At 37.3% G+C, this 26,209-nt stretch overlaps 1 protein-coding gene across 1 annotated transcript in view; it reads right to left on the bottom strand.

The window, feature by feature from the left end:
• The window catches only part of BCAS3 (BCAS3 microtubule associated cell migration factor), a 594,659-nt gene that overhangs the window by 246,529 nt on the left and 321,921 nt on the right, over positions 1-26,209 (bottom strand). The window contains exons 23-25 of the mRNA XM_029926997.1: positions 21,502-21,602; positions 18,273-18,469; positions 12,966-13,063 (exon numbers count right to left, since the gene is read on the bottom strand). Coding sequence (XP_029782857.1) covers positions 12,966-13,063; positions 18,273-18,469; positions 21,502-21,602 — 396 coding nt within the window. The remainder of the gene's footprint in view (positions 1-12,965; positions 13,064-18,272; positions 18,470-21,501; positions 21,603-26,209) is intronic.

Here is a 26,209-nt window from a genome sequence, read left to right as displayed (position 1 = left end):
TATTTATTTATTATTGAAATACAGAGAGAGACAGAGCATGAGCTGGGGAGGGGTAGAGGGAGGGGGAGACACAGAATCCGAAGCAGGTTACCGGCTAGCAGGCCTGACGCGGGGCTCGAACCCACAAACCGCGAGATCATGACCTGAGATGAAGTCAGATGCTTAACCACCTGAGCCACCCAGGCGCCCCTCTCCAATCTTAACATGGAGCATTTATAGAATAATTGTGGTCTTTCCAATAGTTTTAGCACACCAAAGTAAAACTTTAAGGTTTAAGACTCAAGATACCAAGTCTCCCAGGGCTGACTGGAGCATAAAGGTAAGTTACTGAACTGCAATGACATTACCAAAATGGTGGCAATTCTTCAGGAAAATATTCTGGTTTAATGGAATGTAGGTCAGATATCCCTAATTGCTAATATCCGGGGTCCATGTATAAGACAGAAAGGCTGAAAAGCCAGCCCTAAATAACCATACAATGATATGTCTGAAAGTTAGCCCAGTATGACCAGAAAACAAAAGCAGGTTCATTCTTTTTGGTGGATGTTTGCCAGGCTTCAGAAGATTCCAGAAAGCAGGAATTTGCTATAGTGAATGCTTTATAAAGATTACTTTAAAACACAAATTGCTATGCAAGCCTAATACTACCAAAACACAACTGATTTTAGGGCCATAATTCCCTTATTTTTTTTTATATCTGGTTATGTAAAAGCTATCAAAGATGAGAAACATACTTATTTAAACATAATGCCGCTTTTAAAAAATGAGATGAAAGATCATTTGAAATGCTGTGCAAAAACATCCAACTGATCATACAGTTTACCAAGGACCCAAACGAAGAAATAGTGACCATAAACCTAAAGACAACTTTAATAAAGAATTCTAGGCCAAGATCATATTTTTTAGGTTTAAGTGAGGTAATGGAGATATAAAGATGCAGTGTTATTAAATTTTAATCAGTTTATGGTATATTTAAAGCCTTATGTTCTATCAGAAATCAACAATGCAACAAATATCGATTATCTGCTCTGTGGCAAGCACCAATACCAGGCGTGAGATACACAAAGCCCTTGTTATTAAAGAGCCCTTTACTATAAGTCATTACTTTCCCCCTCTTTTTCAAGGCATCCTATCCATAGGGTAATCCAATAATGATGCCATCCAGAGTTAAGCCAAGCAGTGAGCGAAATCAGGATTCACATCTCCTGTTAAGTCATTCTATGTCTTTTTCCCACCATTTTCATGGGCAAATTAATCTCGATCACAATATACTTAAATGCATCAGTACCAACAGTGACTTAAGAACTGCTACCAGCGGCATCTCCTGCTCACTCCTGCCTATGGATCATGGATGCTGTAATGTCTGCTTACCCAGCTTCTTTTTTCACCATACGCTTAGCAGCAGGAAAATAGCAAACTCAAAATGTGTTCTTATTTAAAGCTGCGCTTCAAATCCAGGTATTTGGATCAATAAAAAAAAAAACCCTCTACTTTGGTATTCAAAACAATCATAGCCACAAGCTGCAAAACATTAAAGTCACAACTTTTTCAGGGTATTAGGATCACATCAGAGGTAAGATTTAAATGTCAGCACCCCAAAGCCTGATGATACAATGTTCTACTAATCCTATAAGAATGCCCTGTTCTGTGATTACTAGGATAGCTTCCTAGTGAAGGATAGGAAGAGGGACAAAGCTCCTATTTTTCTTCTCTCCATTTACAACTTAGTCCCAAAGTTCTGAATATAAGCATTTTCTGTAATAATAAGATACCTTTATAACATCCAGATAATTATAGGTTCAGGTCAAGAACTCTAGACCATATTGATTACATCTCTATGCAATAAGGACCCTCCAGCACTGTTTGTATCCACGATAACAGGGACAGCTTTTAAGTATCTGTGACACGAAGAATTTTCAATCCTATCAATGCCAGAAATGGAAAGCCAGTGACCAGTCAGGCTGTCAGTGGCCGCCTGCGGCCATACGGACAAGCTGGGAATTCATCGCGCTGGAACTTCATCTGCCAGCTGCATTCACACATTTTCACCACCTGAATAGTTGATTCTCTTCAACTCCCACATGGCTCATTTCAGCATACAGTGTTTTGAAATGAATATTTGATCAGTCAGTGTAAAAAAAGGTTTGGACTTATCAGAGGTGTCACCATAATGCACTGTAAGTAATTCTAAAGTATCAGGAGCTAGGTGTCTTAGGTCCCACGCTTTGCATATTTCTGAGATGGGCTTGTGATCCTAATTAAATATGATTCAGCAGGATAAGCCATGTAAAAACACCTAGCAGAGTGTTGGGCACAGAGCTGTTTATCAACAAATATCGGTTTTCCAAATCCTTTACTTCTACCTAATGGTGAATTCCTCAATGGAGATTCCTCATAGATGACTGGGAGATGGGGATCTCATACTGCCATTAGGGTGATGAAGAATCACCCTAATTTTGTTGTAACTCTAAACTCTCACCCAAATATGAACCCAAGAAATAAATAAATACAATGGGTTTTTTTTTTTTTTTTTTTTACTGCTTCATGATTTGGGAATTTTGACAGTTTGACTCTGATATGCCTAGGTATGATTTTGTTTTTCTCCTACTCGGGGTACAGTGAGCTTCCTGAAACTTTGAAAGTTCATGTCTTTATGTAATTTTGGAAAATTCTCAGCCATTCACTTATTTTCTTGCTCGTTCCCTCCTTCTTGTCATCCATGTGTAAACACCACAAACATTAGACAGTTTAGTACTTCTTACACTGAGTTGATTTATTTCATTATTTTCTTCTCTCTGTGCTTCGGTTCGATAAGTTTTGACTTATTTTTGAGTCTCTGATCCTTTTCCTCTGCATTTAGTCAGCTATTAAGCCCATTCAACAAATTACTTATTTAAGGTATATTTTTCAGTTTTAGAATGTCAGTTTGATTCTTTTATGAATTGTGCCCATCTATTACTCCAATAAAGGAATGATATAATATTAGAATGTAGGTTTTCATTTAAAAAATTACAGGTAACATACTTAATATGGAAATACTAAACACTTCTTCCTAAGATTAAGTAAAGACAAGAATGTTCAATACCTTTACTTCTATTCAACATTTTACTGGAATGTCTAAACAAGTATAATAGAGTGGAAAAAAATAAAAGGTATAAAGATGAGAAAGAAAGAAAACCATCTTTATTTGCAGATCAATGACTACATAGTAGAAAATCCAAAGGAATCTATTAGCATACATGAATTTAGAAAGGAGTGCACTTGTGATGAGCGCTGGGTGTTGTAGGTAATTGATGAATCACCAAATCCTACACCTGAAACTAATATTACACTATGTTAAGTAACTGGAATTTAAATAAAAACATGAAGATTAAAAAAAATGTTTCTGGATACAAGTTCAACATACAAACAAAAAAAGTAGTCTATATACTATGAAAAAAGTCTGAAAAATGAAACAATATGCTATTTATACTAGCATCAAAATATCAAATAATTGAAATAAATTTTATAAAATATGTTTAAGACTTCTACATTGAAATGCAACAGTATTAGGAGAAATTAAAGAAGGTCTAACTAAATGGAGAGCCATAAAGGATTCATGTGTTGGAAGACTGAATATTTTTAAGATGTCAATTCTTTAAAATTTGATCCATAGATCAATGAAATCTCAGTGAAATCTTATTTAAATTTCTGTAGAGATGAATATACATTTAATGTGTAAGCGTATGAAGATATAGATATATTCAGAGGTTTTCAAACATTTTTTGAATCAGGACCCTTTTGTGCTCTTAAAAATTGAGGTTTCCAAAGAGCACAAAAGGTTTATGTATTTTATATCTATCAACGTTGAAAACATTTATGTACTAACTCATTAAAAGACAAGAAACTTTATGTATTAACGGAAATGACATTTTTTATTCAAAATTTCCAAACTGAAAAATGAGAAGAATGGTATTTTTCCTTTTTTGGACAGAAACTTTTACAAACAAAAAGTAGATTCTCATATCAATTTACACATTCAATCTGTTGTGATATGTTGTTTTGGTTCAATATGTGAGGACAAGTTGGCCTCCCTCAAAAATGAAACTGAAAAAGGATGGAGTATATTCAGATCCTGAGCCTTTTCAGATTCTTAGGATATTCTTCTTTGAGAAGACACTTAACAAGTTAATTGAAACAATATCAATTAGCTTTTGTGGTCTGTTACATTAAAATCCATACATACTTTTGTAATATCATAAAACTGGTTTTTTGGAAAATATTTCAGATCTCCAAATGTGGATTTATGTTGTTATGTGACACAAAAACAGCACACTAGTTAAGCACCGCCACCGATCTTACCAGAAATGTCTTTAAGTACTGGGAGCTTGTTAAACAGTGGTGGATATATGGATACATGATTTCCAATTTTCCAATTTAAAAAATAAATGTTAATGCTTATTTCTGAGAAAGAGAAAGGCAGAGAGAAAGAGCACGAGCAGGAGAAAGGCAGAAAGAGAGGGAGACAAAAAGCCGAAGCAGGCTCCAAGCTCTATGCTGTCAGCACAGAGCCCGACGCAGGGCTCAAACTCATGAGTCTTTGAGCTGTGAGGTCAAGACCCGGCCAATGTCGGCCACTCAACCAACTGAGCCACCCGGGTCCCCCCCCCCCCAATTTTTAATTGAAAATGAGTTTTATCATTGATACCAAATGTTGTCAGTTGTTTTCTCTGAAATGACAGGCCTATTTTGTTTATTTTTAAGAAAATTTCTGTCAAATACCCGAGTCTGAATAAACAAGTTTGCCAGCTGTTCTTTCTAATAAAATAGTATCCCATGAAAATAGTTGGTGGTTCGGTTCACAATAATCACACAAGTATATTTTGTCAAGACAATTGTCATGCATTAATTCAACTGTGATATATAGAACATTAAAAAGAAAGACACAAGCAGCAAAATTTAATAACATGGTCACATGTCATAATTTTGTCTGTATCACAGACATTAAGTAATTGTAGCTTTGTAAAATTTTCGCCTATGAGTGAGTACCTTTAGCTACAAGCATAGTTGGTGCCACTGCTTTTACTATGCTAAGATGCCATCAGTGTTATCAACCATTGTGTCTGCATCATGTGTACTTAATGTCAACACAGTATAAAAAAGAAAGGCCAATGATCACTTCACATTACCATAAAAACAGTTTCCAAGCACAGATCCCATAAAAGTGTCTTGGGGACTCCCACAGGTCAGTGGACCACACCGTGAATTACTGGTACGTGTGTACACACACATGTGTTTTGGAAATGCAAAGAATCTACAGAAGCTAAGATAGACAAGAAAAGAAAAAGTGATGACATTAAACTGCTATATCGCTTACTAAAAAGCTATTATAATTAAAACAGTATCATAGTGGTGTAAAGATTCTCTCTCTCTCTCTCTCTCTCTCTCACACACACACACACACACACACACACACACACACAGTTTTTAAAAGGCATTAGTGAAATTCATTGGAGGAAAAATGTATCTTTTTGATAAATAGTGCCAGAAAAAACTGCATGGAAGAAACCGAACTTGATCCTTGCCTCGTAGTATGATAAAAAATAATTTGAAAAGGCTCATATACCTAAATGCAAAGGCCAATACTATACAATTACTAAAGGATAGCATCACTCAAAACTGGGCGAAACGGAGGAAAAATTTTTAAACACAAAACATAAAAGGAAAAATAGTGGAAAAATTGAATTGCGGTCTGTCAAAAAAATAAAACCAATTAGAAAGTGAAAAGGCAATAAACTGAAAGGAAATATTTGTAAAATATCTGACAGAAGACCTACATCCAAAATATTTAAAGAATTGAAATGCAAGAAGACAACAGACCACATACAAGTTGGTGAAAGACATCACGAGAACATTACAAAAGAAGATCTCCAACTGGCCAGGAAGTGTTTTCCAGGTGCTCAATATTGGTATTCATCAGAGAAAAACAAATTAAAACTACAGTTTACATTCGCAAGAATGGCTCATACATTTCTAAGAACGAAAAACGGCATAGTAATTTTGGGATACTTGGAGGTTCCTAATAAAGCTAAACACCTGTCTACTTCTTGGGCCAGCAATTCCAGACCTAGTGTATACGCTTAAAATATGCATGCATGTGTAAAAAAAAAAAGTGCATATGTCAAAACAGAAGGCTTGTACGGGGAAGTTTATAGCAACTTTATTCACAATAAGCTAAAAGCTGAAAACAATAGGACAATAGATACATAAAAGCATTTTTTAATGTTTATTTTTGAGAGAGAGACAGAGTGTGAATGGAGGAGGGGCAGAGAGGGCGGGAGACAGTATCTGAATCAGGCTCCAGGCTTCTGAGCTGTCAGCACAGAGCCCAACTCATGAACCCTGAGTTCATGACCTGAGCTGAAGTCCCTTGCTTAACGAACTGAGCCGCCTGGGTGACCCAGACAATGGATACATAAACGGTGTTATATTTGTACTGCATTGCAATGTAAAAAAAAAAAAAAAAAAAAAAAAAGGAACTAGTAACACATGTAACACCTGGATGAACTCAAAACCATTAAGAAGCCAGACACAAAAAAGTATCTATAGGATAATTTCATTTACATGAAGTTCAATATAGACAAAACTAGTATATGATGATAAAAGTCATAGTGGTCATCTCTAGCTCAAAGGTAGTATTGCCTGGAAGGGGCAGGAGGAAACTTTCTGGAATAATGGAAATATTCTAATTTGTTCTGAATAGTGATATAGATAGGTATAAAAATTCATCAAGTTGTATGATTAAGATATGTACATTTCTGATATATGTAAATTATACCCTGATTTTTAAAAATTCTTCAAAGGTGATCCAAAGTACAAATTTATCAATTTCTCAAGCTGGAAAGGGCTTTGGAAATAACTGACTTCAATTCCTTCATTTTATGGTAGAAAACCCTTGGGTTTTGAAGCAATTTCCCAAACAGGTAATTGTAAGCAGTGTTGAGAACCGAGCCAAAGATTCAGAAGTGACTAGTCTCTATTCTTTACACTACACCAACCTTACAAAACAAGACTTTTTCCCGGGAACAATTATTTTCACTTGGATTATTTGCTTTAGCTTTTCTCTGACAGTTTTCAACAATATCCAGGGGACTATCGTGAGCTCTGGTTCCGACTAGATGCCCTGGAGAGGTCCCGGGCTGCTTGTTCATCGCTCACTGGGCTTACATATCCAATGGAGAGAGACTCTTTTATTTCTTTATAAGTTTATAGATGGCACCTATAAGCATAGGCCTCTCAGGCTCTTGGACACAATTTAAAATAGTGTGGCACTAACAGTTTGACACTAATGTCACTAAGACAAATGGAATTCCCGGTTCAGACTTAAACAAATTCTAATACTGCCCCCAATATTGTCCCCTCTGCCACCACAGTCTCAGGCAACAGACTGCATAAACAGTCCAGCCTTGTACTAAAAATGTAGTAATAAAGGTACAAAAAAGAAAAGTTGGGCCTTTTGGCCAAAAAGTCCCTTGTAAATATGTGGCACCCCGGTATATCACCAGTAGGGAGAATTCCATCTATTCCTTCTCAAAACGCTTAGGAAAGACTTAAAGTCATGTCAAGGACTTGGTGCTTGCAATAGAGAAAGCAAAGGCGAGGTTTTTAGTTGACACAAAGATTTATTCAAAGAAGCAATGTGTCAGCAGAAAAAAGCTTTCCCAACAGCTTCTTCTACTTCTGTTTACAGTTTCTTCATCTTCAAGTGGGGCAATCATTTTTTTCTTAATTGTGCTGAGCTAAAATTTTCCACATTGTTAACTTGAATTTCATCTTCTAACATCCTATAAATATTAGAAAGAAGAATGAGAGGAATATTTAAGTCAGAGGGAGAGAGATGTGGCTGATCGCCTTCCTCATGGGCAAAATCAGGTCTTTTCCCTATGTTCTTAATTTCTAACACCTCTTTTTGATTCTATACAAATAAGTAGGTATTCATTAGAGTTGAAATAAAGCATAAACGTCCTCTTTTCTAATAAAAAAGCCAGTCTTAATATCTGAGTTTGAATATTTGCTGTCTCAAGTGTAAATAGTGTCAAAGTAAAATTGCTGACCTCCTTTTTCCCCTCTGAGGGACTGTTCACAGTTCATGACTAAGCCTTCTTTTAATTTCATCCTCATCCATAATCCTCTTACTGATCCCACATAGGCTTTGAATATTCAAGATACAAGTATGCCTGAGGTTTTCGTCACCTTATAATCACAGAGAATGTATGGAAGTCTACTAAATGAAAACCACATCATGCATTCAAAGAAATATGTCAATATTTCAAAAAAAACTTTATATTCTTTATATCTGAGAATTATTTTAGGAAATAATGAACACATCCCTGCTAAAACAAGTGAAACAACGTTTTTTTGTGCAGGGAACCTTAAATTCTTTTTACAGATGCAGAGAAGACTGGATATGTAGGAAAAACTGCTTGTTGAGAGTTTCAGCAAATGTTCAAGACCATGATTACAATGTCATGGCTTCCGTTATTTAACTCTAGTTTTTAAAATCATGGCGCTAAGCGGCTTCACCATTAGAAGACTAAATGGTGTTTCTTACAAATCTCTTTGCTTCTTACCACCAGCGTCTTTTATGTCTCTGATGGCATTAAGACACAGTGAACTAAGCTTGTCTGCCTCAGATTGGAATGGGAACTGTAGTACAATGAAATATTATCCTTAGATAATATTTCTTCCCCCAGCACATCAGAAAAATCTCTGTAACAGAAAAGCAGGCCCCAAATGAATGTCCTTCCAGCAGAGGTTTGACTTAAATCATCTCCTTGTTGCCTACCCAATCATACTTCTCTAATAAGAATCATTTGTTGTTTTTTTTTTTTTAAATATCTGATGCAACAAATGGCAAATCTGTAAAACAGGCACAAATGATCATTACAAAATCAGTCAGAGCAGGCACAGAAAATTATAAGATCGATCAAATCAAACCATTTGGGTTTTAAGTATATCATTTTCCTCAGTACACAAAGTACTTTGCTAATGGGAAAAACTGGGTGTTGAAAAATTATCTCCTGAATTAAATTTCTTGGAAATTACTTAGATTACTTCAATCATACAACAAAAATATAATATTCCTCTTGAGTCAAGAACAACAAATACTAAGAAACTTTGTCCTTATAGAAATACTCGATGTAACACTAAAACCTTATTTATCAAAGCCTAGTCTACAGGGTAAGAACTCACTTTGTTTTAACTGTCACAATTTTCCTTCTCCTACTGTCATCTTCCTCAGGAATGTACATAAATACTGCTTCTATCACTTCCAATAACTATTTTTTTTATAAAAATGTTTACTTCAGTAGAGTTTGACAAAGAGGTCTGCTCTTCATATGAACCAGGCATGAGTCTGTCTTTAAATCTCAGTTGCTTTGAGTTCATTCTTGGTAAACATCAATTTCCATAGTAAAACCACAAATGAGGAGAAGGAAACTTAGGATGAACCAGATCTTTCTAGACTCTGCCTGGAGGGCTCAAAAGCAACTTTAGAGCTGTTATTAAGTTACCCAACAGGTATAGTCTACAGGGCTGGGGATGAGAGGCTTAGTCACCAATGTGAGAAACAAAGTTTGAATAGTACATTGGCAGCTATCTTTCTACTTCTTCCTCAGAGGTCCTAGACGTTTATCAAAAGAAGGACACATGTTATAAAAAACAATGAGAAAAAATTCTTAGATAGCTGACGGAAAGGCATGTACAAATAAAAAAGGGAGTTCATCCAGAAATATTATCTATGATTTGGAGATGCTGATGTTAATGAAAAATGGTAGTAGTTCCTTCAAATCTCATTTGTTCTAGGTAGCCTATGTGGATATGGGTAAAATCCTATCAAGTATCTTTCCAGAATGTTTTTCTTCTTCGTCAAGAAGGGAGCATCTCACAATTTTGCAAATTCAAAATTTCAGGTAGGATAGTATCTTTTGATTCACAAAGTACTGATGAAACATGCTACTTATAAAGCAGTTATAGATCTGCCAGTCTAAATACACTATTTATATAGAGACAGTAAGATGCTGGTTCACAGGTATCTAAAGGATTAGAATTTATGCCATGCCAAATCACTAAAGTTAATAAGCAAAACATACATATTTGAGGAAAGGTATTTTTATGTGAAGAAGTGAAGCACAGATATACTAGATGATCAGGAAATTATAAAAACAAAATTTCTTATCAAAAGCGGTATAATGCTCTGCTGATCTGTTTCAAAAGAATAACATTGCCAGATAAATAGATAGATCTCTAAAACATAATATGCTATAAATAAATAACGGTATAAATAAAACATTTTCATTTTGAAAATCATTAACAACTGTCAAAGATTTAATCATATCACATTAAATTTCTAAATACTATGCCTCTGAGAAGTAATTATATGAAAAATAATTATAGCACCACTAGTTTAGACAGAGCAACTGCTGTCACTAAAATAGAAGGATAGTTATAAAAGGTGCCACAGGAACAATTAAAAAGACAATGCATTTAGTTGTATAAATCGCTCAAAGGTACGCAAAGCCACGAAGCCTGATCAGAGGAGGCGTCACAGTGGTCATATCTCTAAGCAAAGGCACTCAAAACTCCAGATAAGCGTCTTCATAATATGCAGCTGACTCCAATGCATGGGTCATAATCAGAGAAGCACTTCCTGGTTCAGGAGCAGTTATATAAATTTATTAGACTCTTTTAAACAGAAAAATCTAAAACAGAATTTTCCCATGAACTTCTTTTTTAAGGAACCCAAACCATTTAGTCTCTAACCTCCCTAAATATCAATAGAAAAGTCAGTCAGTTACAACACTGGTCCTTTTAGATAAAGTAGATTAAGTTTCCCCAGCAAGACATTATTCACTCACTTAAAACATACGTTGAACAACAGGGATCCAAACCATTTGAGAAGCAGAGAATTATTCATAACAGTCCAACTCCTCATCTATGTGATTTCTTTAGCTCCAAGTTAGAGAAAGCAGCACACACATTTCATTGCTCTGTCTCAGAAAGGAACTATGGCTTTCTGGAATGAAAACAGGCTTAGAAAAATAACAACAGAGCTTAGTCACCAAGAAGTCCTTTCTCTACTCAAAAAGATTAGTACTTTCAGGCAGAGGCTCAGAGCTGTAGAACAATATCCTAGAATCTCCTACCATGTGTCTCTAATGGAAATATGAGTGAATCAACAGCAAAGATCTGGTTCCTTTTTTAACCTCATTTTAAGAACTCGTCTTGCAGCAGATTTAAATCAAACTATGGTTGCTGATCGTTCACTGGTATTCCTCCCTGTGGCATGAGATGTCTTTATAAAGAGCTAAAATTGAGACAGTGCTATAGGATAAATACGGAGTATCATTACCTCAGAGTAAAGTGCTGAATATGGCAACTTACAATGACACTGCAGTACCGCTTTACTGATGTGTGTTTACTTGACTGGGAGTCACCCGACTCTAAAACATTAACAATATGGCAGTTCAAGAATGTTAACAGCCACCCCCCCCACCACCCCCCGCAAACAAAGGCTACTACTGTAATCTTGAATAAAATACTTTAGGTTACAATACGTCACTTCCAGGATTCACAATTTTTAAATGATAATTCCAGATGAGCAGGATCTCTTAGCACTCTCACAGTTTAAAACTATGAAAAAGATTTATTGTTTGAGACACCTATGTCAATATTTCATTCAATGCAGGGAAGCAAGACTAGAGACTTCACACATTTCTGTGCTTGTTTCCAGGGGACAAGCATGGTTGCCAAGGGAAAGCAGAGTGACAAGTCTGAGCCCTCTCCAGCAAGAGTCTACATTAGAAAGGAAGGAACAGCCTTGGATGCGGACCGCTCAGTCAGACCCAAGGTCCGATCCACTGAGGAAAAAAAAAATCAGAAAGCTAAGAAAACGTACAAAACCATTTAGCTTTCAAACTTCAAAATACATCCAGACACAGAATCAGAAACAGAAGCTTTGGTCTTTTAAAAGTGACCTTCACAAATCAGTTTTGTGTTTGTTTCCATTTTCTTTCACAGTTTAAGCCTCAATCAAATCAGCAGTCTCTGGGGATTTTGAAATTGCTATAGATTAAAATCCTGTCTGACTCAACTGTTTGACTAATGCCGAGTATTTAATAATTCTACTCAGGAGAGACCTTTTCTTGATGAAACCCTGCTGTATGCTAGCTTCAGATGCTCTGCAGCTGCACCATAATATAAAGTATCACTGTCCTTATTTTCTTTATCAATGCTTTTAGAGATGAAAAATGTATTATTATAAACAGTTCTATCACTTGGCAGACCTGGCAGAATGCGGCAACTATCACCTCCAGAGGCAAAGACCTATTTCCAGGTACTAATGATACACAGCCATGGCTTGGTTCCAACGACAGGAGGTTAAGAACTGTGATAGACGGACTAAGGTTAAGTTAATGAATTTCTAAACTTCATGCTTTCAATAATAAAACCATTTAAGCTTACAGCATTTGGACTCTGCTTCCACAGATCGAGCGCTGTGATACTCAACAGGTTGAGTAAATTGAATCCATATATTGTATTTACGTTCTCCGTCAAGGTTGCTTCTCCACATTTGAGAGATCAAAGGCAAAACAGTCATCAACCCTGTAGCCTTCAATACTGTGTTCATTACATTTAATCAAGTGCCAACCCCACCACGTCATTCACCCAACTTAACAATACTTAAATGCATGGCACTGTTTAGCAACAAATGTAGGCACAGTATTGGTTTAACAGACACACATGCACACATATCCCAAAACACTCCAGAAGAGGAATCAGAAGAAGAGGAAGAAGAGGAAGAGGAGGAGGAGGAGGAGGAGGAGGAATGTAGGAAGGCAAAAAAATACCATTCTCTACATTGTGTCGGAAAAGAAATTTAAAATGCACAGAACTCTCCAGCACACATTTTAGAGGCGGTTTTCTACCTGAGGCAGCATCAATCATGGTGGAAATTCCCCTTCGATCAGAGACTGGACGGGATGACCCTGGCATGCTGACTGGGTCAGAGCGGACCGGCTGGATCCTGCAATGCAATTTAATTTAATTCACATATGTTACTGGCATCAAAACTGTCGCGTGCTACAACAGACCTTAAATCAGGAATGCTGGAAGAGGCCAATCCATTAAAGAACCATTCGTTCTAAAATGAGACAAACCGGGGAACTGCAGTCACTAATTCCTGCGCAAAGCTGAAGCACTGCAAACACCCTGCACTCCGGACCCCTTCTTCTCCTTGTAAGCTATTCAACAGATTTTAAGTAAGGGGTCGAAACACTGACATTAATTCAAAAGGATACATTTAGTATAATGGGAAAGGAAACAAAATACTTTATACCAAAACCTTTGACATTTCCAAAGGGCAGATACGAAGAGCTATGACACTCTTCAAATTCATGAACAGCACCTTAGCTAGTCACGCCTGCCATAAAAGGCAGCATATACTAGATACAAAATTGTGAGCAACTCCCTTACAATCCTTAATGAAGATTACTTTACATATGACAAGAAGCTTAGGAAAACAAGGAAAACAAAGCTGCATCCGAATGTGTGGGCCAGAGGCTTAGCTAGGATCACTACTAGCTAACTGAGTTACCTTCAAAAAATTACCAATTAGCATGTAAGAATCAATTAGGGTTTCAGCAAAACTGAAATTTACTACATATAATTTCAAGTTGCTTAGGAATGATAAATCTATACATGCAAAGAGTCTATTTCCAGCTGTACTAGATTAATACTAGTAACAAATAAAAATATCTGTATGACTAGAAGATCTGAGAGCCTAGGCAACTTAGAGGAATAAAAACTTGTCATAGCAATACAAGTTTTTCTTGCATTTTCTGCAAATTCATTCATTCAATGAGTACTTGCTGAATATTAATCATGCGTCAGTATTATTCTAGGAACAGGCAGAAAAGAAACATGAAATGTAAGGTGTGCACATGGATATATGGTACAGCAGGTTCACATTCCTGGCGGATGCAAAAGAAAAGCGTGAAAATGAGTGCCCTAGGTAATTAGAGCTCAGAATGAGAAAATGGAGGAATGAATACACGGCCCAGAGCAGACAGAGAGCGCTCGTGGGGCTGTAACCGGAATCGGACGCGTCTACAGTAGCAGGATATGTGCACAGCAGAGGAGCAAGAAGTGTTCTGTAAGCACCAAACTGGGACAAGAAGACCCTGGGACTGATGACTAAGCGTGACAAATTCGGGGCATCTTGAGGAGCTGGACTTGGCAGAAGCGTAGAGCTGACAGCGGATACTGCCGGAAGAGAAGCAGTTGATAAGCGCCATGGGCAGGTTATCGAAGCCTGAAATGCCAAGTAGAGCCTTCAGAAAAAGAGTAGTTATTGAAAGCTCAGTTTAAACGTATGTGTGTTTGTTGTGTGAAAAAAGGAAACAGGAGGCAGGTGGAGGACAAGGCGGTTGGCCCCGCCTGGGAAGCTAGAAGCTGGAACCACTGGTGTACAAATAGTGGTCACCGCGACCGCGCACGCCGTGCGCCAGCGCTCCTTCTGCCGCAGCTGATTTTGCTAAACCAGCCTCGGTAACCTCATTCTCTCGTGGCAGAGATTACGCCACTCCGCCATGGGCAGGCCTAAGCAAATCTGGGCCAGTGAGAAAAGACGAGCATTTTATTTGAAGGGTCTGGAAAACATGTTTTCTGGTTCTTAAAAGGAATAAGAAGCTAGTTAGATATGATCAGTTCATCCAAAGTAAAGCCCCCTCCTGGTCTAAACAATTTAAGTGGGCTAATAAATTTCCCATTATTAATTCAATTTACATTGGGGTTTCTGAAAAATCCAGAGTTGGGGGTTGTGTGGGGGGCTATAGATGAAAACAAGGCTGGTCATGACTTGATATGCTAACACTGGCAACAAATACATGAGGACTTATTCTATTATTTTCTTTAACTTCTAATATGCTTATATATGTTTGAAATTTTTCAATAATAAAAATGACAAAAATAAAAACAAACTGGTAGAGGTGATGAAAATGTTTTAGAATTAGATAGTGGGGATATTGCCCAACATAGTGGAGATACTAAAGACCACTGAATTACACAGTGAATTTTATGTTATATGAATTATGTATCACTTAAAATAAAATAACATGAATAAGGTCTGAGGGTTTAATGTACAAAATGGTGACTATAGTTGATAACACTGTATTATATGACTGAAATCTGCTAAAAGAGGAGAACTTAGATGTCCTCACTAAAAAAAAAAAAAATCACAACATATGTGAGCTGATGGATGTGTTAATTAACCAGACGATAAAATAAAATAATAAGGTAAAAGGAGCTATTCTTGAGTAGAAAAGTAGACTTTGTATCTCAGCTTCTTTTATATGATTTATTTCTCAGGTTTATTAATAAATATTTCATTCACCTCTTTTACAGTTTAAACCCTGCCCCAAAGGAGGAGCTGCCATGAGGTTAAGCCATCCCTGATTTCCTTATGGGTATGACAGTCAACTCTCTCCCTGCCTGTTCCCCACTTAGTTCAGGATACAGGGAGGCGGACTATCAGAGCACCACATAATTCCTAGTGGTACGTCATGCAGTGCAGGACAGGGTATGTATATAAAGGGTTAGCCTGTATCAAAAACATCTCAGGGCGCCTGGGTGGCTCAGTCAGTTAAGCTTCTGACTTCGGCTCAGGACATGATCTCATAGTTTGTGGGTTCAAGCCCCGCATCGGGCCCTGTGCTGACAGTTAGCTCAGAGCCTAGAGCCTGCTTCACATTCTGTATCTCCCTCTCTCTCTGACCCTCCCCTGCTCACGCTGTCTCTCTCTCTCTCAAAAATAATAAAAAACATTAAAAAATTTTTTTAAAAAACAAAAGCATCTAAATAAAGTTTTTACAATTCAAAGGACAAAATAAGGCTAACAGCTCTAATGTCATTGTACGTAAGCCTAAAGAAATGTAGTTTTCTAAAAAAATAGAGGTGAGGCGCTCAGAGCAATAGTAAACAGGAATGAGGAGAATGTAAATAGTTGCATTTCTAACTAGATGCTGGACAGGAAATGGTACTAAACAGTCCACTTGCAACTGAAATGATGTAAGTCAAATCTGAATTTCCTATCAAAACTGTGTTCTAATGGAAGTTAAGGTTTTAACAAAGAGTCTATATGCTCAGATTTAGAAAGAGGAAAGCTCCTGGGGAAAGTTCTAGAAGGGGTTCAGGAAAGTAGCTTTGCCTGAAGAAGCAAGTTAGAGAGCTCTTAGATGAAGGGCTATGTCTAAAGTAAAGAGTAATTAAGTGAGCTAGAGGCCACAAAGCAAAGGAACAGAGCTGTCCACACAGGAGGGCTAGAGGTGTCCTCCAAAGAAAAGGGACAGAGGTTTATTACAACACCAGGTGACAGTCATCAGAAAAAAAGGATCTTGTAAATAGTTCAATAAAGAGAATAAACATAGTTTTATAGGTCATCTATTTTGAATGCCTTATTATTAACATTAAAATTCCTAAAAGTCTCAGAAACATGAATGACTATACACTGAATCATTAAGTTGAGGACTGATGACTTCCTGAAAATGGACTGGCTACCTAAACCAGATCACATTTAAACTGGTTGGTACCAGTGAAAACTGGTGTAACACTCAGTACTGCCACTATTGCCTGACATCTTGGGGGAAAAGTCCCAGTTCTGAAAAGCTGTTTTTTAACGCTAGGTTAAAAAACAAAAAACAAAAACAAAAATGTATAGAGGAAAGAAATGAAGTACAAAGCAAACAAACAAAAAATTAAGACACTGAAAAAGGCATTACAGGAGACATGTTCCATTATATGAATTACTTTTTTTTTAATTTTTAGACGTTTATTTAGTTTTGACAGAAAGAGAGAGAGAGAGAGAGAAACAGAGCATGAGTGGGGGAGGAGCAGAGAGAGAGAGGGAGACACGGAATCCCAAGTAGCTCCAGGCTCTGAGCTGTCAGCACAGAGCCTGACACGAGGCTCAAGCCCACGACCCAAAAGATCATGACCTGAGCTGAAGTCAGACGCTTACCCAACGGAGCCACCCAGGCGCCCTACTCTTTTATTTTTTTTAAGTTAGCTCTACCTTCAATGCGGAGCTTGAAGTCATAACCCCGAGATCAAGAGTTGCATACTCTACAAACTGAGCCAGCCAGGTGCCCCATGAATTACCCTCTAAGGAAGAAACATTTGGGACTAATGTCTGTCTGCAACGCCTTCTGCACTGTTAGAGCTGATATTAACAAAGAGGTATATAAAAATACATTTCCAACATATGATCAGGACATATTTTTCCATAATTTTTAAAGAGATGTAAAAAAGGGTATATTTTAGAGTCAAATAAAATACATTACAGAAGTTTTTGTAAGACAAGACACGGAAAGGGAGATTACAATCCATTAGACTAAGCCCTTCATTGTTATACCCTAATGCGTCAAGTCTGGGTGTAACAAATTAAATTGGTAAGCAAACCTGAGACCTATAAAAGTCAAAAAGTTCTCCACTGCATTAAAACAAATCTTTACTACTAAAAGGCATACTTTGTAAACTTTGTACTATGACTCTTACAAGTGAGGGTCAGAGAATATATATGAGGAATATATACATATGATCAACTATAAGTGAATTTATATCAATTCTTTCTCATCCAAAAGCTTTTTAAAGCCTATAAGAGGGAATAAGCAGGATTTAGATGAAAATTAGTTGAAAGATGAAGCATAAGATCAGGAGGGGTACCTGCAGACATTAAGCAGTTAGAAATATGAGGAAAGCAGCATGAGATTTTATTACTATTATTTTAATGTTTATTATTTTGAGAGAGACAGAGCACAAGTCGGGGAGGGATGCAGAGAGAGGGAGACACAGAATAAGAAGCACGCTCCAGGCTCTGAGCTGTCAGCACAGAGCCCGACGCGGAGCTTGAACTCATAGACCGCGAGTTCATGACCTGAGCCGAAGCCAGATGTTTAACCAACTAAGCCACTTGGGAGTCCCTGAGATTTTTTTTTTTAATGCACTAAATATTAGATTTAGGAAAACACAATCTGAAACACAGATACTTACTGGATATGAGGAGATCCCACAAATGATTCTCCAGCAATAATAATGAAGCACAAGCTACAGTGCATGTATTTTGCACCATTAATACTGTACCAAAAGGACACAGTAAATTAGGTAAAGATTACCTAAGCTGCTCGTTACAAATGAATATATTAATCTACTCAAATCATTCTCTGGTTCTTATTTCTTACCTGAGACTGTTGAGATCAAGATCATCTGTATCAAAATCCAAAAGGGGCTGTGGAGTATCACTTGGACCATGAGACTGCAACACAGATGAACTAGATGATATGACTGTGGTTTGGCCTGAGGGGTGGATGGTTTTGAACTGGAACTGTGGACCCATCCACAGACGCCTGTGGGGTCCAGTGTGCGTTACAATTTCTACCTGGAACAGATTACAAATCATGATTTAAATGTATTATGACCTCCTTCATAGAGCCTTTCATGATTCTCTCATCCTGTCTCTGAACACCCTCTAAGAAACCTATCTTAACCAAGTGGGAGAAGTACGGGGCATCCGCAAGCAAACGGCAATGGGAATCGCAGCCCATACAGACATGCACTACATCCCTATTCTGATTTTTACCCTAATAAACAAAAAATTCATTGTGTGTGTGTGTGTGTTTATTAGGTGTGAATACACACACACACACACACACACACACACACACACACACACTCCCCCACATACAGAGTACAAAAGTCACGTGAGAGTAAAGGATCAGTTGTCTGCCTCATAAAACTAGCATCAACTCCCTAGGGACTACCTTTTCCATTCCTTCTAGACGGTACTTACCACTTTGTGGGCATGCACTGAATTCTACACCTATCAATCCACAGATTAAAAGTAATTCCTTCACTGAGGATCAAGCTCATGACAAACTTGAAGTTATTCTTGAACAATCCCAGGAAAAGAAAAGGTCTGAAATAATTTTCAACACCCAAAGCCAGTTTCTTTCTACAATTAAATATTATAATACTTACTATACTCCCCTCAAAATCCCCCCAAATCAACTTTCAAATAGATGAGAAGAGTGTTATGTATTTTCTCTCAGACTAGATTTGTCTTCAAAATATCATTATTTAATTAGAATGTTTCCTCCACTACCACAGGTATTTTAAGTGCTGCAAAACAGCAATACTAAAATGTTTACAAGCTTCATGCTCTATGGAGGGGATAGGGAACGATGCCAATATTACAATAAAGACGTTAAAGATAAAGCAGAGAGTAGAAGATAAAACCTGAAAATAAACATATCAGACAACTTTATACATGAGCAACCTGACTAAGACACTAAATATGCAAATATTTGGTGAAAGACTACTTCTCAATGTCTTTAATTGCTACATCCACGTCTGTAAATACACTTAATAGAACTGACTTCCCAGGTGCCTTATTTTTGCCCTGAGTTCTTTCATATTTAATCACATTACCCTGATTGCAGTGATTAATTCTTAACAAAACATAACTGAAAAGGTTCACAGAGTGCGGCTCTGGGTTTGTTAAGTCCTAAAGGGCAAAAGCGTCATGGTCTTGGAACAATATTCACATTCCCACTAATCACAGGGCGAAAACTACTCAGATTTAGGACAGTGATTTCTGATTCAAGTAGTTGTATTCCGCAACGCAAATTAGGCCACAGATAAAGCATTCTGTGTATTTTAAGCTCAAAACCATCCGTGTCACAGAGCCGAGAGGTAAACAGATGCCTCTGCAATTTCACCGAGGCGACGGCCAGATGTTCCTGTTCAGTCTCCTGTTGTGCGCGGCGCAAACATATTGTGTATACTTTCACACTGACAGCACACATTACCCCCTTCTCTGATTGAACAGTTGAAGGACAGTGGTTTCTTTGCCAGCATTTTTGGTTTTTTCACTTGATCGTGGTTCTCAAGGAAGGAGGCACCTCCAAATGCCAGGAGTTGAAGGATCGACCCTCCTTCCAAGGAGCTTTCTGTGAGTACTTTAGGTGTATGAAATGTAGGTTACCTAGAAACAGTTTGATTCTCCAGCTTCCAGATTCCCTTCAGTTTTGGGGGGCTACCCTCCCTGAAAAAGCAGTGAAACTGCACGGGCCTCCACCGAGGCACCTGTCTGATGAAAAGCCGCTGGACTGGTAATCTGAGACAGGTCATTAACTTCACCAAATGATGTCAGACTTGAGGCAGACATAACAGCATTTGTAATGAAGTCATTTGTAATCTCATCATTTTGAAATCTGCCCAAGTATCTTTATTTCAAAGCCCCTGAGATGAAGACAGCTTCACCTGGCAGGGGGAGAAAGGGTCAGCTGGAGCGGTCACGGGACAGCTTTGGAGCCACTGCGAGCAGCAGTATGTGAGCTGAGGAAAGGAACCCAGCTGGGCACCCGCAGGACACGTGCACTTAGGATGCAGAACCTTTCTAATCAAAGTATGGGCCCAGTCTTCAGAAAATGTTGGCTCCACAAAACAAATCCCACAGATTGCTGAATGGCTGCACTTTCAACAAGGCCAATCTTTTTTGTCTTAGTATGTATGTATGTATTATTTTTTATATTTTTTTAAATACAAATTATTGTCAAACTGGCTAACATACAACACCCAGTGCTCATCCCAACACATGCCCTTCTCAATGCCCATCACTCAGTTTCCCCTCCCCCACCCCTTCACCCTCCCCCAGTCTGGTCTCTATATTTAAGAGTCTCCTGTGGCTTGTCTCCCTCCCTCTCTGTAACTGTTTTCTTCCCCTTCCTTTCCCCCATTTTCTTCTGTTAAGGTTCTCAAGACCCACAAATGTACAGCTAACTAATCTTTGACAAATCAGGAAAGACCAGCTGATGGAAAAATGACAATCTCTTTAACCAATTATTATTTTAACCCAAACAATCCATCTAGAATCCAAGGTTCTGAGGGATACACATGGATTCTTTAAAAAAACATGCCTATTTTATATAGAGGGCTAGTGTACATATACATGTATGTATATAATACATGTAATAGAAAATATCTGGATACATATCCCTGCCGCGTTTAAAGAAATTCTTTTTTATTAAAAAAAATTCAATGTTTATTTATTTATTTTTGAGAAAGAGGGAGAGAGACAGAGTGCGAGTGGGGGAGGGGCAGGGAGAGAGGGAGGCACATAATCTAAGGCAGGCTCCAGGCTCTGAGCTGTCAGCATAGAGACCAACGCGGGGCTCGAACTCACAACTGCAAGATCATGACCTGAGCCAAAGTTGGATGTTCAACTGACTGAGCCACCCAGGTGTCCCTATAAGACAAGTGATTAATTCTTGGTGATCCTACCAAGAGTTCCAAATTATGCCCATTTTCCAGTAAGAAAAATAATTATTAAGTTTTTAGAATCAATAATGAAAACAGACAATGGATTTCTGTTCCCTTCACTTTAATAGGCCAAACATTTTAGAGTTTTACCTGAGAAAGCCATTCTTCATCTTCCTGTCCACTATGGTCAGAGGCTAAGCTGTCATAGGACCCATGCCGAGTAATGGGCCCAGGACTTCCAGGGGGAACCACTGTAGGAGAAAGAAAACATATTTAACAACTTTAACCCATGTGGTGGAAAAATTAGTGAGGGCACAACCATCCTGGATATTGTGTTAATTTTTAAGATAAAACAACATAAAATGCACAAAGGCAGTTTAAATAATTAAAGAACAAGAAAGACTGAAATTTTTAGGAGTAAGAAAGATCTCCAATTAAGGGTATACTTAAAAAAATATCTACACAAATTTCGTCATCAGTGTAAGAGATAAACAAGCAGCCACATCTTAGCAGCAGGAGCACATTAAGGAGCAGTGACAGTCCCATTACACACACCCCAGCGCGTTTCCTTGCCTTCGGGATTTAGGACATTTCAATCACCTCCAATTAACAAAGAAATTAATTTGATGCAGTTCCTATAACTTGGGAAGAAATTTTTAAAACAAATGCCAAGATTCTTTAAGAGTCTATTTAATAGTTTCATATAAATTACAAGGCATAAGTATGCATTTCTAATTTTAAAACACTTTTAGTTCCTGAAACATTTCATTTATCCAAAGAAATATTTCATTTTCTTGGACATTTCATTAAGTTCCCCAATTCTTCAATGGTAGAATATAGGCTAAAAATAGAAAGTACCTATTTTCTCACACAAAGAACAACCTTTGCTTAGTCAAAGTGATACAATTATTCAACAAACATTTGTTGAGTTCCTACTATAAACCAAATATCCCAATAAAAACTTAGTTTCTTTTTTAGTATGTATTTGCTTATTTTTGTTATAAGATAGTCTTTATTTTGGGGAATAATAAGTTCACAGCAAAACTGAGCAGAAGACTTAGTAATTTCTCATATACTCTCTGCCTCCATGTATGATTTAAAATTTTTTTATGTTTTTTATTTACTTTTGAGAGAGAGAGAGAGAGAGAGAGAGAGTGTGAGCAGGGGAGGGTCATAGATAGAGAGAGAGAGAGAGAGACAGACAGACAGACAGACAGACTGACAGAATCTGAAGACAGGCTCCAGGCTCTGAGCTAGCTGTCAGTACAGAGCCTGACACGGGGCTCGAGTCCACGAACCATGAGATCATGGCCTGAGCCGAAGCCGGACACTTAACCGACTGAGACACCCAGGCGCCCCTCCATGTATGATTTTAATACTGAGAGAAATAAGGCACTGAAGTACTGGGAGAAATAGGAAAAAGAAAAGAAGGAGGTAAGGGAGGTAGGAAAGTATATGAGTATTTAAAAAAGAAAAGAATAAGAAACAGAAATTATCTCAGAATTTCAATCACCCAGAGATACGTGTATATATATCTACATGTGCTACATTCCTAAAAAGGAAATAAAAGGATATGAACATATTTAAGTATCTCAAAGCTTATTAGGAGTTACACACTTTCACGAGCACTGACTGAGAACACTAGTCTCACTGCACTCTTGCCAGAACAAGGAATCTTGAAGAACTAAATCTTAAGCAGATAACGGATGAAGTAGACCAAGTTAGAAGAACCTCGGGCAAGATTGTAAGAGGACACACACTCACAAAAACCTAACTTAACTTGATGCCAGAGGAAAAGTGGTACCTAAGCCATCAATTACCATTCAGAGGGGGATAAATAGTACTCAAGTTTAGGATTTGCAGGGGTTAAAATGATTAGCTGCTATTTTTTCAAAATCATAGTTCTACTAGTAAGAGGCATGTGGCATTTGACACAAAACACCAGTGACCACCAAAGCATAACATCTAATTTCTTGCAATTCTAAAGGATTATCATGAAGTAAAGAGTATCATAACAATCATCTAATTAATATTTAAGCATCCTCTTGGGAATAATTTTGGTGTACACTGCGAAACTAAGTAAATTTATGTTTGCAAAAGGCTGAGTTGTTCCTAAACCATTTATTATATTTTCAATAAATAAATTTTATATTAAATTCTTAATACAGAACAGAGCAAGTGGATCCTTCAAACCCTATATAAACAGTAGCTGAGAAGGTAACTAAGGACAAATATCTAAAGGTTAGGACAGCCTTTGGAAAGCAGTTGATGGCAGAGAAGATATTAAGAAGGTGAGGAAATAGACCATGTAGATATAAGAGAGGAAAGCGTCACAAAGTGTATGTCGAGTACAAACATCTTTGAAGTGGGAACACAAAGGACATGTTTTAGCAATTATTAGGAGGCTAGCATGGTTGGGTGTGGGGAGGCGGGTTGAGAATGGTAGCTGAGTCAGTAAAACAAAGGGGGCAGAGAGGGAAGACCAGCTTAGGGATTTTTTTTTTTTAAAAAAGATAAAGCTACGGTAATGTGATGAAAAAATATAAGAAAGTTGTAATGCAAAGTATGAAATCATACCCTTTATAACTAACTAGTATTTGATGAGAATTTTCTTCAGAGTTTATGTTGCATTCTGTAAATGCTGAGACAAAGCTAGTACCTGTCACAGAATAAGCACTTGGTGAGTATTAGAATGGAGTGTGGGGTTCTGGACTAGGCAATGGCACCAGAACGGCTGGACATTTATTTATCCATCATGAAAACAGGATAAACTTTAGAAGAACATAGTGTCAGGGAGGGGTAAGGAGTAGGATTGTAGATGGAACAAGGTTAGTCATGCGTTGATCATTGTTGAAGCTGGATGATAGGTACATGGAGTGTCATTATCCTATCGTTTTCTAATTTTGTGTATGTTTGGCATTTCCCATAGTGAAAACTTTAAAAAAAAAAAAAAAGAGGAAGAGAAAGAAGAATCCTCCTCCTCCTAACCATCCTCTACTTTCTAAAGAAAGTGATAAAAATACCAAATATATATCTACAAAACATTAACTCTGAATCCCAAATTCTTAGAGATTGTAAGAAGGGTCCCATTACCTTACATTCACTAAAAAATAGTTTTCCAATAGACTGGAAGCATTCAGAAGATTCACATATAAATATATTCACATATATTTAAGCGTCAAATAAATATCCTTCCCTTTCCCTCACTTTTCTTTGTGTTTAAAAAATTTCCCCCAATCCAGGTCACAAGAACATTCCACATTCACTACCTTAAGGAAGCAATGATATACGAAGTCACAATGAAAAAAGAATTCAAAACCTTGACCCTGGGGTAAGAAAAAAAAATTTTTTTAAGTATGATAATTAAGAGCAAAGCTCCACGTTCTCTAACCAGCCAATTATTAAGAAAGATTGAGATTGGAGCAAGAGTGCCATAAACAGATAAGGATAAAGAGTCCCCAAGGAAGGGGAAAAAAATGACAGAAACCCCAGAGTTTTAGGGATAAAATATCTGTGACAAATCATATCTTCCTTCTTGGGTAGAGTTCAGGGAAGTAGCAAGAGATCCCAAATGGTGCAAGAGAAGAGGAGGTATGCACGTAGTGTGTCTACACAGCCAAATCTATGATAACCTCTCCAAGTTCCCCAGGGATCAGGTGAGATTAATATTTAGTATGTGTCCAAGAGTAATATGGATGAGATCCAGAGAACTGACAGACTTTTGGAAGACTTGGAAGCAGAAACAGGGATGAAGCCTGCAAAGAGCTATCTGAACCAGTAACCAATGATCAGAGAGGGAACTGAGACGTCCCAGTGGGCAAGCTGAGGACAAATGTCTTCAATTCTATCTCGAATCTTTGCACTCTGAAAGCCCTATAGAATTTAGATGCAATTTTCGAGGGGGTATAACTGACTGAGATTAATTTTTCCACATTTGTTAGAAAGAAGGCACAAAAGAGAATTACAATAGGAGAAGTTTTTTAATAGAAAAAATTAAGCTCTGTATCTTGCAAGCCTGAGTTTAATGGACCAACACAGACAGCTTCTATATGAAGAAAAACGTTTAGTATCCTCTATATTTGCCAACAGTTCTTAGAAAATTAATAAGCTTGGGGTGAGAAAAGAATATGGAATTTTGAAATAAAAATCTCTGCCATGTTCCTCACCTACCTTTAGAACAGTAATTTAAGACAAGCCTATCCATCTAACTAAAAATGCTACACTGCCAATTTACTTTCGAGAATACAACTTCAAAACTACTGCCTCTACACACAGGCCTGTGGTAAGTATAGACCAACAAGCAAGGGAGGATGAGCAGATCATTATGAGGTAACTGTGAGCCAGACTGTGTTTACATTGTGTTTTCAGGAAAGCAGATCGTGCTTCTAGTGAGTAAATAAACGCTAAAAAAAAAATCATGAGGTGTATTTTGCTGTCTTACAGTGATATATGTGTGCATGTATATGTACATGTGTGTTTCTATGTATATATTTATATATTTTAATATGTGTTTATGTGCAAAGCAAACAAAAACAAATCTGCTGCAGCACCAACCTTGCAAATTAGTCCTGTTAATCTAAACCCAAAATCCATCCAAGTCAGTAGGAAAACCTGAGTAAAATTCTGAACAGAAAGATTAAATGTTCCTTTGATAACAACCTTAAGTCTGAATCCCACAAAACAAAATTCTCAATATTATAAAGAGGAAAATGTCAATTCATAATATAACTTCTCAAATATAGAAATAGTTTGCATAAGTTCTCTGGTTTTCCATGTTTTTCCCAGTTCTTTTTTACTATTATTTTTTAATTTAATTTATTACCAAGTTGGTTTTCATATAACACCCAGCGCTCTTCCC

The sequence above is a fragment of the Suricata suricatta genome, chromosome 17 (assembly GCF_006229205.1).
Source record: "Suricata suricatta isolate VVHF042 chromosome 17, meerkat_22Aug2017_6uvM2_HiC, whole genome shotgun sequence".
In the NCBI taxonomy this organism is placed as follows: Eukaryota; Metazoa; Chordata; class Mammalia; order Carnivora; family Herpestidae; genus Suricata; species Suricata suricatta.
The sequence above is the reverse complement of the archived record's forward strand: the minus strand, read 5'-3'. Positions and strand labels throughout refer to the sequence as shown.